At 41.6% G+C, this 17,184-nt stretch overlaps 1 protein-coding gene across 5 annotated transcripts in view; it reads right to left on the bottom strand.

Moving 5' to 3' along the window:
• Positions 1 to 4,106: 4,106 nt before the first annotated feature.
• LOC106957962 (uncharacterized protein KIAA1211-like) overlaps positions 4,107 to 17,184 on the bottom strand; it is a 54,919-nt gene continuing 41,841 nt past the window's right edge. For all 5 annotated transcript variants that reach the window (XM_015049572.1, XM_015049573.1, XM_015049574.1 and 2 more), the window contains 12 exons: positions 15,836 to 15,976; positions 15,682 to 15,738; positions 12,112 to 12,255; positions 10,755 to 10,857; positions 10,206 to 10,485; positions 9,666 to 10,113; positions 7,466 to 8,660; positions 6,311 to 6,414; positions 6,073 to 6,235; positions 5,866 to 5,984; positions 5,712 to 5,796; positions 4,107 to 5,290 (listed from right to left, as the gene is read on the bottom strand). In XM_015049572.1, coding sequence (XP_014905058.1) covers positions 4,959 to 5,290; positions 5,712 to 5,796; positions 5,866 to 5,984; positions 6,073 to 6,235; positions 6,311 to 6,414; positions 7,466 to 8,660; positions 9,666 to 10,113; positions 10,206 to 10,485; positions 10,755 to 10,857; positions 12,112 to 12,255; positions 15,682 to 15,738; positions 15,836 to 15,976 — 3,171 coding nt within the window. In that variant the 3' untranslated portion in view covers positions 4,107 to 4,958. The remainder of the gene's footprint in view (positions 5,291 to 5,711; positions 5,797 to 5,865; positions 5,985 to 6,072; positions 6,236 to 6,310; positions 6,415 to 7,465; positions 8,661 to 9,665; positions 10,114 to 10,205; positions 10,486 to 10,754; positions 10,858 to 12,111; positions 12,256 to 15,681; positions 15,739 to 15,835; positions 15,977 to 17,184) is intronic.

The raw sequence follows: 17,184 nt of genomic DNA, 5'->3' as shown, positions 1-17,184 counted from the left end.
AGCATATTAAAATAGTCTCTGGTGAAGGAATTTTGCAGCGAGGAAAGGCCAGTGCCTTTTGTTCTCACACAAAGGATCCATTTACGAACCAGACTTACTTCCAAGTCGCTTTATCCGAGTTTTCCCCACGAGCAGGTTAAAACATTTTTCTGCAGCAGATTTAACAAAATGAAACAAGAGGAAACATACTTTTGAGAGAAAAATAACAAATCTCGAGGCCTTGCTCTTGTCTGTGATATGATTGTTTTTACGTGCAAAAGCAAATCTTTGAAAAATGTACGAGATTGTTTGGCTTTACCTTTAAAAAAAATCTTTTATTTTGTATACAAAGGTTTGATTTCTTCTTCTTTCTTTTCTTTTCTTTTTTTTTACGTGTTTCTATGTCAACATAGTTCTTTGTATTTAAAATTTTCTTCGCTTATTGGTGTGTTTGTCTGGTGTGTCGGTGTATGTGAAGTAACTTGTCAATTCATCCACATTGTAATATTTTCTAAAGGGCCAAAGCAATGTAATGCTGGACATTAGAGAAATTAGGTTGCTGTACTGGAAATGAAGCATTTAGGCATGGGCTGGTATAACATTCTAACAGCGCTGAGTGAAATCATCATTGTATAATGTTACTTTTGTTTTAATTAACAAAAAATGTACATGCCTTTATTAGGCGATTCTCTTTTAGTTTTCACACTGTGACCATCCATGTTTTTAATAAACGGAATATTTCCAAATATCTGATTTTCTCTTACTTGAGAGAGTAAAAAAAAAATCTAGCAGTCTTCACTCAGCCAGCTGACCAGCAGTGCGCAACAACAGGTAGGAGAGGGGCGTTCCTACACTGTTCTTATCCTCCAACCAGCTGGAGAAAATTCTGTATGATGGAAAATTTCTCAAACCATAACTTTTTATGTTATACCTGGTATACGTGGATATCGGCCACGTGCCCATGCCTAATTTCAGGGTTTTGTGTGACAGTTTTAATGGGAAATCTATAGAATGACATTTTACTAATTATAAATTATCCTGAGTACAAGCTAGTTGTCCCCTAAATTTAGTGTTTTTCAATGTTATTTATAGAAAATGAAAAAAAAATCATTATTGCTAATATGTGCAGTACATGAAAGGGAATACATAATTGTTAATTATAGAAATGTCCAATGTAAAATCATAAGTGAGATATATCTGATCTATTGACAAATTTGTGTCTGGATTGATGTGTACAGACTGACTTTATATTGAAATCCTGTCTCCTTGTCCCAACATGTTCAGAGAGTGAATATGGTAATGGAATAAACACATGTAGCAATAATAAAGCCTGAATGTTTTACTTACGTTTTGGTTGGATTTTCTGCATTGTCTTAAACTGGACAGATCCTGTTTTGATGAATTAATGGAGCAATAGTAATGCGCACAATAATAAAAGGGAAAAGACACCTTAGTGTTTTAATTTTTTATTTTATTTTATTTTATTTTTTCCAATACTTCCCTCTTCATCAAAAATGTTTCAACGCAATAGCTGACTTACCTTTTACGAATACACTTTAACATTGTATCCTTAATGTAAATTTTGAACAATATTTTTTAAACCTTGTCGTAGAGAAGCGACTGATTAATATAATTTATTTCACGACTGCTGACTTTTAAGTACTGTACACGAAACACGAAAGCTAGTTCGCTGGCTAGCCTAGCAACATTAGTTGTGTTATCAGAAATTAAGACTCAAAATTAAGAGCCAAATGAGAAATAATATGTTCATTGGAGACAATTCAACATGATGGAAATTAGCAATAGTTGATTTAAATAGTACTTGACGTTTGGGTTACATTTTAATTCGAACTGAATCAGCTTCGCTTTACAACTTCCTGCGTAGCGATGATAGTTTAAGGGTCCTTCTAGAAACGAAAAAAATTACTTAGGCCATTATTTTAGGAAGGTGACAAAATGTTACTTTGCACTTGGTGATGTCAGGCTTGGATGAAATGTCATGAAGTTTGGAGGTCTAAGTATATTTTATTACTTGACTTATTGCTAATAATACTGTTTGAATTCATTGAGCTCGTGTAAGTGTATTTTTTCATACGTGTTTGTAGTCTGCATGCTATGGCAGACTTCATAGACTATTTTATGGACTTTTTCCCCTGGAGGTGAATGAAACGTCTGAATTTCATGATTAGACAGGGTGACATGCCATGTTGACACAAACAGTGTATCTGTTCAGAGCACAAATGTTGCCTTTCTGAAGAATCTCCACAACTTTCTTTAGGACTTAAGCGCCCTTAGGGGACACAGATACAACCCCTTCTCTCGTCTACATCCTGCCAAGTTGGCTGGTTATATAACCCGAACATGAGAAGGTCAACAACTACCAGCCATCGCCATGGATACTTGGCACGGTCTCACATGCATCGTACGTCTTGGCTGGTAGACTTTAAGGCCTACATGTGAATGTGACCGTGCAGGTGTCAGAAGTAGGCCAGGCAGCAGCAGTGTTGCCTAACTCACCCAGAAAAGACATCTGGAGAATCTAAGCTCAGCCGTTATGGCTTCCTGCTCTGCATGTTAAACATGCATCACACGAGAAGCAAACGCTGGCTCGAGTCCTAGATTAATTTATGCAAGCAGGAACCCCCTATAGGTCAGCTAACTATGCAGAGTAACACAAAACCAGACAGGAATGAATGTGCGTATGTGTGTGTGTGTGTGTGTGTGTGTGTGTGTGTGTGTGTGTGTGCCAACACTAGTTTTCCAGGCACTTTGTGTTCTATAACTTTAAGGTAAAAAGGAGTTGAACAGATATCAGACTGTGATCATGTGTTGTTTTTCCTGCCAAAACTTTTCTGATAGGTGTCCAACATGGTTTAGCTGGGCGTGGCAGAGTTACATCCATGTGAACAAGCAAGAGTATTCTCAACCAGGAGTGAAAGTATTGTACACTCAGTGTCTGTATGTTACTCTTGAAGACGTCAAGTCATATTTATATGGTTTAAAAGAGTTTTAAGCCGTGGTACCTATAAACACCAACCAGTGCAACTTGGGTTTCCTTAATGGGGCAGTATTATGCATTTTCCAGGCATATAGTGCCATTTTATAACACAATCAAGTAACTATTTTGGGTATTTATATCAAATAGAACTTTAAAGAAATTAGATTTTGTAATTCAGTGCCTTGAAATTGGGTCTCTGTCTCTTTAAAAACGCCACCTTCAGGAAGTCATCACATGGCTCCTCTATTAGCCCTTTAACAACGTTTTAACCAGAAGTAGCTCGTATAATTAGATCAGCAAACACCCAGTTGAACCAGGTGTTTGCTAATTGCTGCTGGCTCGTCCGAAGGAGCTTAGTGGGGGAGGGTTGTTCAAGCTCTGAAGCTTGAAAAGTCCAGTTCAGAGGAGGAGCTGCGCCTCGAAGGCGGGGCTAGGCCCACCCAGGCGTTTTGCACAGCTAAGTGGTTGCCATGGAAAGTGAAGGATTTCTCAAACACGCATGAAAGAATCAACGCAACACTCGAGGTACGTTTTTGACAACGGAACAACATTATAAAATAATTTTACATAATACGGCCCCTTCAATCACCTTTCACCTTGTAGGTAATGATCAATATCTCATGCAATTCACCTCTCCATCTTCAGTATCTCCACTCATTGCAGCTTTTCTCTTCTACTTCTTCCTTCGATTGCCTTTCTAAAATCATAATGAAAACAGAAGCAGAAGTCACCTTAACAGTTCAGTGTTTTGTGCTAGATTTGGAAGAGGTTCTCGTTTTCTAAGAAGACAGTAAAGCTGCCAGTTCTTCTCATCAAATGTGGGTCAGATAGTTTGAGTGAAAAACAAATAGTTCTTGCAATATTATTTATGTGAAAAAAGGACAGAAAAAGATAAGGAATTTTAAATGAGCTCAACTGTAATGCACCACAATGAGTCTGTCACGTAAATTTAGAGGTTTGTGATTGCAACATTTTAAAAATTAAAGTCTGAAAGCTTTCACAAGACACAATTTCTTCCCCCATCACACACAAAACAGACCAAACCCCACCCACCCGCCACACACACACACACACACACACACACACACACACACACACACACACACACACACACACACACACACACACATGGTTTCACTTGATTTCTTTTTATAACTGTACACTTTATGTACAAGACAAATTCTCCAAAGGCAATGCAAAATAAAATGTGTAACATTAATAATTACTGTAAGACAAAATGTAAATAAAAGTGAGCAAAGCTCGGCCCCGGAGACGGGAGGATGCTGACCGCTCGGGTTCGGTCCTGAACAGGATGTTTTGTTATGGATATCAAATGTCTGCGGGACGCGCGCTCGTATCCTGCAGTTACGCACCAAGACACGACAACAGAAGGTCTCAGGAAGTAGGAGAGGAAAGGAACCACTGAGTTTACACTTTCATTATCGCTGCACACCTGCTGAGGCAGCGATCAGTGATTAGTTTAGTCTCTGGAGAAAATGTTAGGCAACTTCCTGAAGGACTTTCTTCATCACCGAGATAAAAAAAACCCCCACCTCACACAAGGAAAGGGAAATGCAGAACATGTCCGCTCACTGTAGAATGAAACAGACTGATTCTCTTCTACAAACTGTTTGTGGCTTCTGCCACGATCCTGTGTTATTAGCTGATGTTTGACTCTTAATTTAGATAAAAGTTACAGTTGTAGTTTCCTGAAAATTTGTCTGATTTAGGCACCTTATTTCATAATAATAGAGACTGAGAGAAGAATGGATACATTTACTTCTGCGATTCAGACAGACGTGACTGTAGAACATGTGGAGGAAGAGCAAAAAAAAGCTGTTTGTAGCTACAGGGCTACAGGTTAGAGACCAATCAGAAAGCCCGAAGCCAGCGATACAACGTGAAAACGCAGTGCGGTGCTTTAGAGTTTTTACGTTTTGGGCCGCAAAAACTTTCTTTGGGTCGTGAGCACCGAGAGCCGTCACTGGACGATCTGCGGCATCTCGCTCCAGGCTTTGGCCTTCTTCTTGGCAAGCGCCATCCAGGGGGGCTCATTCTGGGGCAGAGTGGCGGGAGGTGAGCCCCGCTGCGGGGAGGCAGGCTTTTCAGGGACAGTTCTTGGCGAGGCGACCGGCGGTGTTTTGGAGAGAACGGGCGGGGGCTTTGAGGGGGAGGAGCGGGGCGAGTCCGATCGGGGCGAGGGTTTCGCTGGAGTGGGGGGCGCCTGAGGCTTTTGGAGCAGGGGCTTCGGGGGCTGAGGCGGCACTGGAGTTGGAACAGAGAAAGTCCTTCTGGTCTCCTTTTCTACCGACACTGAAGGAAAAAAACACAGACACACACAATCAAATAGAGAATTTAGACTTAATTATTATGTTTGCAGGTGACACTAGCTGCGTTTCCACTGACCACAGTTGCGCACATTGAAGTTATGAAAAACCTAAAAGTGACATTTACTCCAGTGCTTCTTAAATATGTTTTTTCCCCTCTTTCTGTTACATTTTTTAAACTCTGGAGCAACATGTAGTCCAGAAAATACTGTACTTGTTTGTAGATTTCAACTTAAACATAATCATCTTGAATATGGCTAGTCTTTGGTCTGTTTTCCAGTAGCTGACTTTGGCCACGTGGGGGCAGTGTTGCTCCAATGAGAATCCACTTCCATAAGAACAACTTTTGTTTACTTGAGCTCTATTGTGGTGCTTCCTGTATATTCCAGCGTTTTGCAGGTGCTGACCTCTGCTGGTGGGTTCAAGCGGTTTGCTGCTGCTGCTGCTCTGCTCCCTGTTTGGAGGCAGCGCCGGCTTCTTCTCCTGTTCCTCCTGATGAAACAGTAACACATTGTAAATGTGCTACATGTATTAATACTGTACAAAAAATAAAATTATTACCTTCTTGACTGTAATTTCATTGAGTGGCGTTTCTTTGTAAACCTTCTGTTTCTGTTTGGCCACAGAGATCCAGCTGGGGGGATCGGACCCGCCGGGCGCATTTCGGGCTGGGGGCGGCTCTGAAGGGACACGACACAGCAGGTTGATGGCGTCAGATCACCGACTCCGACTCGTGCGGACGGTGCGGGACGGGACGGTGGCACAGACCTGAGATGCGTCTCGGTTTGACTCCAGCGTCTCCGTGGACCTCCGGTTTCCTGGGCAGAGCGGGTTTGTTGCTGATTGGATGGCTCGCGGGGGGCTTGCTGCTGATTGGCTGGGGTGACTCAACTTTAGCGGAGGGTGGATGTGTCGGCGACTCGACTTGAGGCTGGATGACAAACAACGACGAGCTTAAAATGGAACGTTTGCCTTGGATTCTATTTCCTGCTTTGTGTTTGCCTACTTCTGATTCGACCTCTTCTGAGCCGAGCCGGAGCAGAGCCGACGTCTTCCTCAGCCGGACCCCAAATGGACTGTCTGGGTTGGCCTCCGCCACCGCAGCGCTCTCTACAGGCAGCGTGAACAGGTTAGAGTCACTCCCAGCAAACAGGAGTTGGAGAAACTAACTCTGCCTTTCTGTAGCTTTAGAGTGTGCAGGTGGTAAAATAGCTGGCAGATGACAACTCGACCATGCTTTTTCCTTCCACCAAACTTTTCAATAACTTCAGTTAATGGTGCTGAGTCAAGATTCCTATACATAGGGGTGTCAAACTCATTTCATAAGATTATGAATGTCCATGTGAACAAATGTAATGATAAAACACGTTAAAATATGAACAAACAGCTACCTGTGTATTCAAAGAGCACTTCTTCTGATTAAATAATATTAAATCTCTTCACACTGATGTAGTTTGGAACTATTCAGATAAAAACTGCTTCGATTTGACTGATAAAATAATATTTAAGCGCACAACTGATTTTTTTTTTAAGGTACTTTCTATGTGGAGCTCATAAAAAGCTAGAGGGGGACACATTTGGTCCCTGGGCCTCATGTTTGGCACATGTGACGTTTACCTTAGAATATATATATATATATTAGGTACAAGACAAAGTGATGTTTCTGTTTTCACTCATTACACTTTGTTAAAATGAGCAAATTCTATGCAACCATTATTGCCAAGTTTTATAAAAAAAGAAGAAAGAAGCAACAAAGAGTAAAACATCCCAAAGTCCTAGAAAATATTTACTTGACATTTAGACTATTCAAAATATTGTCTACTTAGTGCATTATTAAGGAGATAAAACCACAAATGTCTAAAAAAAAAGTATATTTTCAGCAGGGCCGGATTAGAAGAATAAGGGGCCTTGGGCTAGAACCAGTTTTGGTGCCCTGTTCAGAAACTAAACAAAACAAAAAAAGGTCTGGCTCAGCTTTGTGCTTTTAATAGAAACTAAATGTGGCCCTGGAGTTAAGACCCTAATGGCAAAAAGTTTGGTCATCCCTGCTTAGGCTGTAACTTTATACATATTTCAGAACTTTGTATTTTGTTGTGTAGGTACCATGGCAACTACTCAATGTGTCAAATCCTGACGCCCATTAGAGCCCCGGTGTTCTCACCTGGTGTTCTCCCCGGCGGTGCAGTCTGGGCCTCAGACGGAGCGGACGCTGCGTAGCTCTGCGGTTTGGAGGTGAAGCTCCCTGAACTCCTCCCTCTGACCGGACTCGGTGCCGCCTCCGCCGGGCTGCCGGGTTCTGCTTTCACGTTCCGTTCCTTCCGGTCCGCTGTCTCCACCTCGGCTCTGCTGTCCCAGAGCACCGGAGCGTCGGATGGGGAGGCGGGGTGGTTCTGCAGCCGCTGCCACGCCGGGGCGACGGTGAAGCGGACTTTGCTTTGATCCGTCGGTGTTGATGGCGCTTCCTGTCCGGAGGAATCACCTGGTTCTGGCGCTGATTGCTTCTCTTCTTCTTCTTCTTCTTCCTCCTCTTCTTCTGGTTTTTTCACACCCTCTATCCGCTCTGTCACGTTAAACTCTGTGGGTTCCTCGGCGGGGGAAAGTGGCTCTGTTACGGCAGTGAGCTGGAGCAGAGAGCTGGGTTTCTCTGAGGTGGGGGAGGCCAGATGGATGTGTAAGGTGCTGGTCTTACTGGGGGAACTGGTGGGACTCTGATCTGAACAGGAAACGGAGCGTGACTCCGGCAGGAGCAGCGGAGGAAGTCTGGAGGAAACACAACCTTCTTCCTCAGCTTCAGCTTCCTTCTCCTCTATGAGGGGACTTGTTCCGTCTTTTCCCAATTCCACGTCGTCTTCACTCTGATTTCCATCAGGACTTCTTTCCACGTCTTCTGATTTACGATCCTGAAGCTCCACCTCTTCCTCTTCCTCTTCCTCAGCTCCAGAGTTCTCATTTAAAACTTCCTGCTCTTCGTTCCCTTCGGGAAGTATTTGATCATCCGTCTCTAGGGTAGCATCATCATCTCCTTCGCCTTCCTCTAAAATCGACGAAGCAGTCGGATCCTCCTCGTCTTCAGCGTCAGGGATCCCCTCTGTCATTTCCTCTTCATCCTCAGCTTCAGCTTCCTCCTCTGCCTCTTCTTCATCTCTCACCTCCTCCACCTCGACACAGCTTCCTTCCTCCCTTTCTTCCACCTCGTTCTGGCATTTTTCATCGACAGCTTCTGGCTCCTCCTTTACCTCTACCGCCTCCTCGTCTTCCTCCTCCTCTTCCTCGCCGCTGTCCTGTTCTCCCTCCACTTCTTCCTGGTTGATAGTTTGTTTTTCTTCCTCGGATTCAACTTCCTCTTCCTCCTCAGCCTGGAAAATACGAGTGTAAAAATGATGGACGTTGTTGAACATTGTTGGAGGAATTTAGGAGTTTTCTAACGGTGCTATTTCTTCCTGAATCTTTAGTTTGTTTAACACATTTGGTGATGACAAAGTCAGGTACTGGTTAAAGCCCACAAATATAGAAAGGTTAGCATATAAAGCTACAGTATGTAACTTTTATAATACATATTTATCAAAACTGTCACTATGCCGTGCATATGAGACAGGCAATCAGTGAAAAAACCCTCTGCCTTCTCTCAGCGCTAACTGCTACACTACAGCTAGCCTGTCATGGATAGTAATGCTAGTCAGCACAGCCACCAATGACGACGGATAGACAGTTTTCCTGTAATGGCAAATTGTTTCTCCACCAGAAGCACATTGAGAAATGTGTACACAAGCATGATTGACAGCGCCAGGACCCACCTCCATGCTCTGATTGGTTGTTTCTGACTAGGACTGCTGTGTTTTTACAGATAGAAATACTTGAACTGGGAAGAAGTGGAGGAGTTTGTTTTTTTTCACAGATCGTCTCTCATATCTCCAATATGTTATTTTTTTTTATTTTTATTATTTAATAAAAGTTACATACCTCAGCTTTAAAAAACAACTTGTAGCCATAACAACTTCTTGGGCTTTGACTAATTGCTCAGTGGAGTTTGGGTAGAACCAACAGCCAATCTTCCTCCAAGTTTTCATCAGATTTTGTAAACAGCTTTGTTTCAGAGGATTTCTCGTTTATTAATGATATGCTAATCTTCTTGTATATGTTTACAAGTACATCTTTTTCATTAATTTCTTTCAGATTTATCTTCTTTCTGTAGTCCATTAAAAGCAAGAAGCATCATGTATCTGTGAAACATAAAACTTTCTGGTTTTTTAAAGTGTTTGTTTTTGATTTCGATAACTTATTCAAGTGTGAAGCTGAAAATTAAGCAATAAAATAATTGGAAATCTATTATTGACAGTTTCCAAAAGGACATAAAGACATACAGTGTGTTGAATGTGCTGAATGAATTGCTCCGAAACTTTGTCCTCCTCCGGTTCTTCCTCTATGCTTTTTGCTTCGTCTTCTTCTACAGTGACCTCTTCCTCCTGTAGTGACTGAGGAAGAACCTCCTCTTCCTCCTGGGCAGTCCGATCAGACGTGTCAGGACTCAAGGCGGGACCCTCACAACCAGTGGGATCCTCCTCTTCCTTCCTCTCGTCAACTTCCACCGCCTCATCCTCCATCTCCTCCGTCTCCATGACAACGCCACTGACCACATCGGGCGAGTGAGAGGTCTTCAAGGAGCTCAGCACCTCCTCCAAGAGCGAGCTCCCCTCTTCGACGTTTTCTTCTTCCCCTGTCAAAGAGTCACTCTCAGAGTGGACGGCGCAGCAGAATCCTGCAGGGCCGGTCAGGTGCTCCGTCTGACCAGCAGGGGGCTCTGGTGAGACGCTAGAAAATCAACAGGTTTTATTTGAGTGGAGGAGGTTAAAAAAAAACAACACAGAAAGGAGGAGAAGAAGGAGGAAATGATGTGGGAGCACCTGGGACTGTCCAAGGAGGAGGATGTGGAGCCGGAGCTGGAGGAGGGAGCGCGCCGATCAACCGAGGCGTCCTGCTCTTCCTCATCATCCTCCTCCTCCTCAGAGAAACCGGACTCTGGAGGACAGGAAGTGTCCAGGGCGTGAGAAACATCCTGTTCCGCTTCCGCATCATCTTCTCCATCGTTATCCCCGAGCGGGAACGCGGCAGAATCTTTTTGGGGTTTGTCCTCTTCGTCCTCCTCCTCTTCGGTTTCTGCTTTCAGCTGATCCCGACTTTCGACTGCGTCACAGACAGAAACAAGAGTTCCTAAGAGTCATGGTTAACTTGAAATAGGAAAACACACTGACGAGTAAAAAAAACAACTAATAATCAAAACAAAACTAAAAACACCATCATTAACTCCAGTTCCCTTCAGGTTCTACTTCAGATATGTAAAGAAAAAAAAAGCAAATAAATAAAAAAAGTGACATTTATAATTTGCTATTGGCCTTCAGAAACTCCTGTGTGTCTTAATGAAATGTGTTGAGTGATGGATGAACGGCGCTGACCTTCTGCCTTCTGCTGCTCCTCCGTAACGTCTGCTGCCGTCAGAGACACCGTCAGCTCCTCCTCCTCCGCCGTAGATTCGCCTTCTGCTTTCAACTCCAGGCGCTGCACAGACATGACGCGTCATCATCGGCTGCTACTTACTGTACAACGGGGTGAGGACGTCAACAAAAATGTCCTCAGAAGAACAAGACTCAAGATTTAGGCCAGGTTAGGTGTACGTTCTGGGAGTGTAACTTCTAACTGTGTGCTGCAGACACAGTGAGATTACTTAAATATTTGTGTACAATAAATCCTTCTGCACAATCTGCTTTTTTTTTTATATAGGACTGATTGGTTCCCACAATTATGACTGGAAAAATCAACAGTTTGCTAGCAAGACTCCTAATCACAAGAAAACAAAAAGCTAGCATCCAAGTTAACTAAAACCTGAACGGGGAAAGGACGGTTAGCATCTTAACACTACATACATTTTACACCTAAAATAAAAAGTACCAGCATTAAAAAATGTAAAGCAGCAGAAATAACAGGTAAAATAAATATAACAGTATTGCTAGGAGGACAGAAATCAAAGTAAATCAGCTATCGCTAAATGTCCACATCCATCCTAGCATTAGCATGATAGACCTGAGCAGTTTTATAAAAGTGTGAGAGAAGTAAAAAAATATTTGCTAAAATACAGTCTTGTCATGTTCGAATGATTCAGGTGCGTATTCTCTTGTCTTGTGTGTATCTTTATACTTGCATGATAAACAAACACAACTTAATTTTACACATTTTGTTTCAGTGACTAGTAGAACAAGTGTGTATTAGTAGCTAGTTAGCAGTAGCTTCAACTGCCCCCAGTCACAGAACAGAATGATGTCTGAATACGACTCAAACATCCTGCCACATCAAAATTTAAGACCTGTGGTTAATTTCAGGCCAACTTACATTGTTTCTTATAAATTTAAGACATTAATTTGATCTTAATTAACCGTTTTTAAGGATGTCTTGTTTAAATAATCATAACGTTTTTGTCAAAACCTTCAATTATTGCAGCGATTCCATGTTTGTCACAGACAGACATTAGACAGAGCTTTCAGGGGCTGGAGCCCGGGGCCCCGATTGTTTGAGGGGCCAGAAAAGACTTTTTTTTTTTCTTATGTGTGTTTGTATTCTAAAACTCCCAACTCAATATTAGACAAGTTGAATTAAGATTTTAAGGTATTTATGACCCAAACAATACTCAAGTATTTGAAAATTCTGATGTTATAGTAGATTTCCTGGGAAACATGATGGAGCTGCTGACCAGGGGACGCATTTCACCCGTCATGCATCGGGGGTCATGTAACTGGAGGATGTGTGTGGCTGTCTTACGCGGGCGGGTTTCCTCCTGTTGCAGGCCTTGTTTCTCAGGCCCAGCTTGTGCTTGGCAGCAGAGTTGTCCAGGCAGACGAAGGGACTGGCTGGCTGGCTGAAGTCCCCGGGAACCGCAGGGGGGCTCAAGGCTCTGCCGGACAGCTGGCGGGGGAAGGAGACAGAAGGTTTCGGCAAAGTGTTTCCCACATAACTTATTGACAGAAGCTTCACTTTCCCAGCACTTATCGGCGTAAGAGAAAGGAAACTGCTTGATGTTTTTTTGGACTACACTTCAGGGGGAAACCCCTTCATTCTGCTGAGCTCAGATGACTCCATCCACAAAGTCACCAAAAAAAACAAAACAACAAACCTTCAGAATAATGTAGAAAAATGTTGGTTTAGCCAAAATCAGGCCACACTAACACAATCAGAGGTACTTTGGGGGCTCTAAGCTGCGGTTAGCATTGAGGTTAAATGTAAAGCAGCAGAACTTCGTCTCGACAGAAACATGACGGCGTGAGGCGGGGAGGCGCGTTGAATCGGAGCGCTGTAACTAAAAGCAGACGCGCTGGCTGCAAAGCTAACCATCGGAATGCACCCTGAACACACAGACACGCATACAGTAGGTCAGTGCGGCTGGAAGCGAGAGAAAAAGGGTCAGAAGTAGGGGAAAAAAAGAGAGAGAGTGAGAGAGAAAAGTGACATGCAGAGAAAGAAGAGGTCAACCTGCACACTTCCATTTAAGGTCAAAAGAGGATCACTTTGAACAGAAACGCATGTGAACACAATAAGTAGCATCGTTCTGTCAGCACATGGCGCTGCAGATGGGAGGCTGTGCTCTTTAGGAACGCATGAACTGAAACAAATACAATTATTAAACAAGAGTTTATGCATTTCAGAAACATCAGATCCAATGATTTATGTTAAAGTGCAAATAAACGTAGCTAAAGATACACATAAATGCTGTTAAATGTAAATTGTAATTGGTAATCATAAATAACTCAGCCATTCTATTTATATATATTTTTTACATAGTACAAACATAAAAATATGGATCATATGTTCATGTATTGTCTACACCCGCCACACAGACAGAAACAGCACAAACAGCGGCGCTGGCACACTCACACCCTTAATAGTTTTTGAAAGGAACCAGTTAGCGTAGCGTGCATATTTCTGTGCTGCAGGAGGAATCCAAACAGAACCCGCGCACGACGGGGAGAAAACACAGAAACATCTCGCACAGGGATCATGGAGAACCCACAATATGGATCAAATCAGTTTGAACTCTGCTTTTTGGAGATTTTTTTTTTTTAAAGCTCAACACATGCAGAAAGTTCCTCTCCTCCTCCAGCAGCTAACGCTGCAAACGGCTAACGCTACGCAACACTTAGCTGGACATTTGGGGCTTAAAAATGGCCTGGCTTGTGTATTTAACTTGTTCCAAACTTTTTTCCAGGAGTCTGCTTTTACCTGGAAAGATAATCTAAATAATATATATATATATATATTTTTTTTAACCATCGTGCTCTAGGCAAACTATCACAATAGTCCAGTTTTTTTGTAGAACACATTTCAGCAACAAGGCAGTTCAAAGTGCCAATATGAAACAAGCAACAAACATTAGATTTTGTCCAATGCCATCATTAAAGTCATCAAGCATATAAACATCAAACACATTGATTAATGGTCCAGTAATTGATTTAGCATGTTTTTAATCTCGGGTCGGTGAGGGATAAACATGCAGACACTGATATTAACGTGATCAATACACATTAAACAGATATGGAACTAGTCGGTCAAGACAAACACTTTACAACTGCAAATCTCAATATATTTAATTGTTTTCTACTTTTTCACAAATAGAAAATTGGTGGGAAATATTCAAAATTAGGAGTATGAATATTTTGATCAGTTTCAAACTTGATCCCTTTTGAGGGACTAAGTTTGTTTGGGATTAAGTTTGTTTGGGATTACAAAAAAAATCTCTTCCTTTTTGCAGTTTTTAACTAAAGTCTTCCATCATGTGGGCCAAAACAAGGGGAAGTGACATCACTGAAGCATCTATTATTCTATTGGCTGATGCAGTAAACAGAATCTGGCACTAGAATCCCAATTAGACACATGGAAATTAGACAAAATGTTTTAAAAAGAAAACTTTCTCAAGGCGGTGTAACTCAAACTGGCAACATAAACTCAACGTTAACTGGAATCCTGAGCTTCACTACTAAGAGAAGAATCTCCTTTAAAGGGCTAGTTTTACATTTTTTGTGAGCACGTTTTCTCAGCCAGTCATTTGTCACTCTTTCCAGTTGGGAATGCGCCATCGGGCCGAAATGCTTCCGAAACGACCAGAACTTCACTGTCATTAAAAGCTCATTTGTCCCGTTTTGCCTGCGGAGCCTCCAGCCGCCGCCGGAGTCAGGAAGGCTGAGAAAGACAGCCGCTTCTCGCCGCATCCAGCGTCCGGGAGTGCAAAGTCGTAAAGCATCGAGGGAAGAACTGAGCGGCAGGAACAGAGAAAAAACAAGTAAAAAAAGCGACAGAAAGAGAGAGAGCGAGAGAGAGCAGGGTTCGTTTTACATGAAGAATGCTTTTATCTAGATCCAGGAGTTTAATGTGTAGACTCGGATCATGAGATGCTCATCACCGTGATCACATGAGCAGAAACACTCACACAGTACAGAGACTCTTCCTGCAGTTCTTTACTTTACTTTAACAGCAGTTCAGAAACATGTGAACGAGTTCAAAACGTGACGGGAAGCTAGTAAACTGGTTACCAGCATTTATGTAACTAAGTAAGTAACAACCTGTCTGTACTTTCTTACTCTTAAGTAGTTCACAAAACCTGAACTTTTGCTTTTACTTCAGTATTTCACTCCGTTACATTTGAAATCATATCTTTTAATGACTAAAAATAAAAAAATAATAACACCATAAACAACTGATTTTATTTTTCTGGTGTGTTTTTTTCTATTCTTGAACTAGATTTGTCTTGTTCTTTTCTCTTGCTTTTTTCAGTTTTGCCTTATGTATGGAAAGATTTTTAAAAAATAATTAATTAAAATTTTGAATTTTTACTTGGGTATGTTTTGGGTAAAGTATTTCGCTCGTATAAGTATTTTTATTGAAGTAAAAATATATATATTTTTTTTAAATACAGAAAAAAAACTGCATCGCTCCTTTTTTGTCTCATTTTATTGTCTTTACGTTTGCTTTTTTAGTTTCATTTAATTTTTTTCAGCATTGTGTTTTTTTCCTTTTTTCTTTGCATTTTCAAAACGACTGAAATAAATGATATTCATGATGTCGTAGTGGCTGCTCAGTTTATTTTGTATTGCATTTTTACTTATCAAAAAAAAAAAAACTAAAAACAATTAGAAACCAACATTTTCTCATTTCTTTTGAGAAATCACAAAACTTTCTTCCTTCCTTTCAACTTTCACCTATAGAACATTTTCATGTGAGGAACTTGTTACTTTTACTTGAATAACATTTTACACAACTGGAAAAAAACAAGAGGCATCTCTACACTTTTTTACACATTTACAATGTCTTACACTAATAAACATTAACATGTTTCTTTACCTGCTCGTCGCCGTCTACTCCATGCAGGCTGTTGGAGCTGGACCTCTCAGCTTTACTCTGAGAAAAGCACAAAAAGAAAATAAAAACGTTGGAGCAAAAAAACTCCAGACAGATTGCAGTGGTGTGTGTGCGTGCGTGCATGTGTGTGTGCTACCTTGACTGACTGAAGGGGTGTGTAGTCGGGTGGGCTGCAGGGCAGGCCGTCGTCCTCAGACGTGGCTCCGGCGTCTTCGGTCTTCTTCACACACATTAAGGACGGAGGAGAGCCCAGTCTGATGGCCTGCTTCAACTGGAGCTGCAGACCAAACATCGTCACTAACTATCACACATTTTATTTCTCTTTGCAAAGTTCAAAAGTACCTTTTTTATTATCCCAAAGGAAAATTAAATGTTGTAATTCATATCGTCATGCATCTCCAAAAACTCATTGTGGACGGCGTTGCTGTGGGCCTCCTGTAGCAGTCAGCTAGCAGCAAATCTAAAAAGGTTTCTGACTGAAGCCTGTTGCCATGTTCCGGTCTTGTGACTGTCATGAAGCGCCATCAGCTCAATTTTCAGGCAGCAGAAATTATATTTCACGATGAAATTTTCTAGATGACACCATTAGCAAAGCGCTGCTAATCCAACTAGTTTGCTTTTGCCGCTCCCCTGTAAATTTCACTCTGGCCGTACGGTTGGGAAACCCGGCAGACAGTCCAAGTTCTGGATGTGATTCTCGTTCGTCATGAACGAAAGAAGAAGGAAGCTTGCAAACCACTTGGAAAAACTTTTTACTTTCTTCTTTTTTTTTTTTTAAATCACATTTTGGCAGCTTGTAAGTCGAATTAAAAAAAACCTCACATGCGTTTTTTTATTTGTTAAGTGTACAGTAGTCCACGTTTTTATTCATCTCTGAATCAAACCTCTGGGGAATTACTTCTTTTTCTCAATTTTCTAAAAACTTTAATTTCTCCCCTCTTTCAAGTCCTGCTTCAGATTCTAATTTAGATTTAAGGTTTGGACTTTGACTAGTTGATTTCTAGAAGGATGTGCTCTGATCTAAACCAATTTGTTGGTTTTTATTCACGCAACACTTGGATCTAAACTTAAACTACACACAGACAGGCTCAAATAACTAATTTGGGGACTTTTGCAAACTGTTGGTTCTGAGTACAAATTAATGTTCCCATTTTCAGACTCTATTCTGATAAAAAAAAATTTCCTTCCATTCTACAATATTTGAAAGGCGTAGATTTGATAGAAGACGTGTTTGTTTGCTTTCTAGAGATGATAGGAATGCCCAAAGTTTTCACTTCCCGTTTAATAATTACACACAGGTTATATTTTGAGTCAGTGTGGAGTATAATTAACAACGCTGGACTTTTGCAGAGGGTTCGTTGGCAAAGGAGGGTGAAAGTTCTTGCACGTTCTCTCGGTATCACAGAAACTCAAACAGGCATCTTATCTCCATGCTGTCCTCTGTCAGGCACTAAAGGACTCATTTACTTGGGCACAAAGCAAACA

This window comes from Poecilia latipinna, unplaced genomic scaffold (genome assembly GCF_001443285.1).
Source record: "Poecilia latipinna isolate Pla-1442-1.1 unplaced genomic scaffold, P_latipinna-1.0 Scaffold951, whole genome shotgun sequence".
NCBI lineage: Eukaryota > Metazoa > Chordata > Actinopteri > Cyprinodontiformes > Poeciliidae > Poecilia > Poecilia latipinna.
The sequence above is the reverse complement of the archived record's forward strand: the minus strand, read 5'-3'. Positions and strand labels throughout refer to the sequence as shown.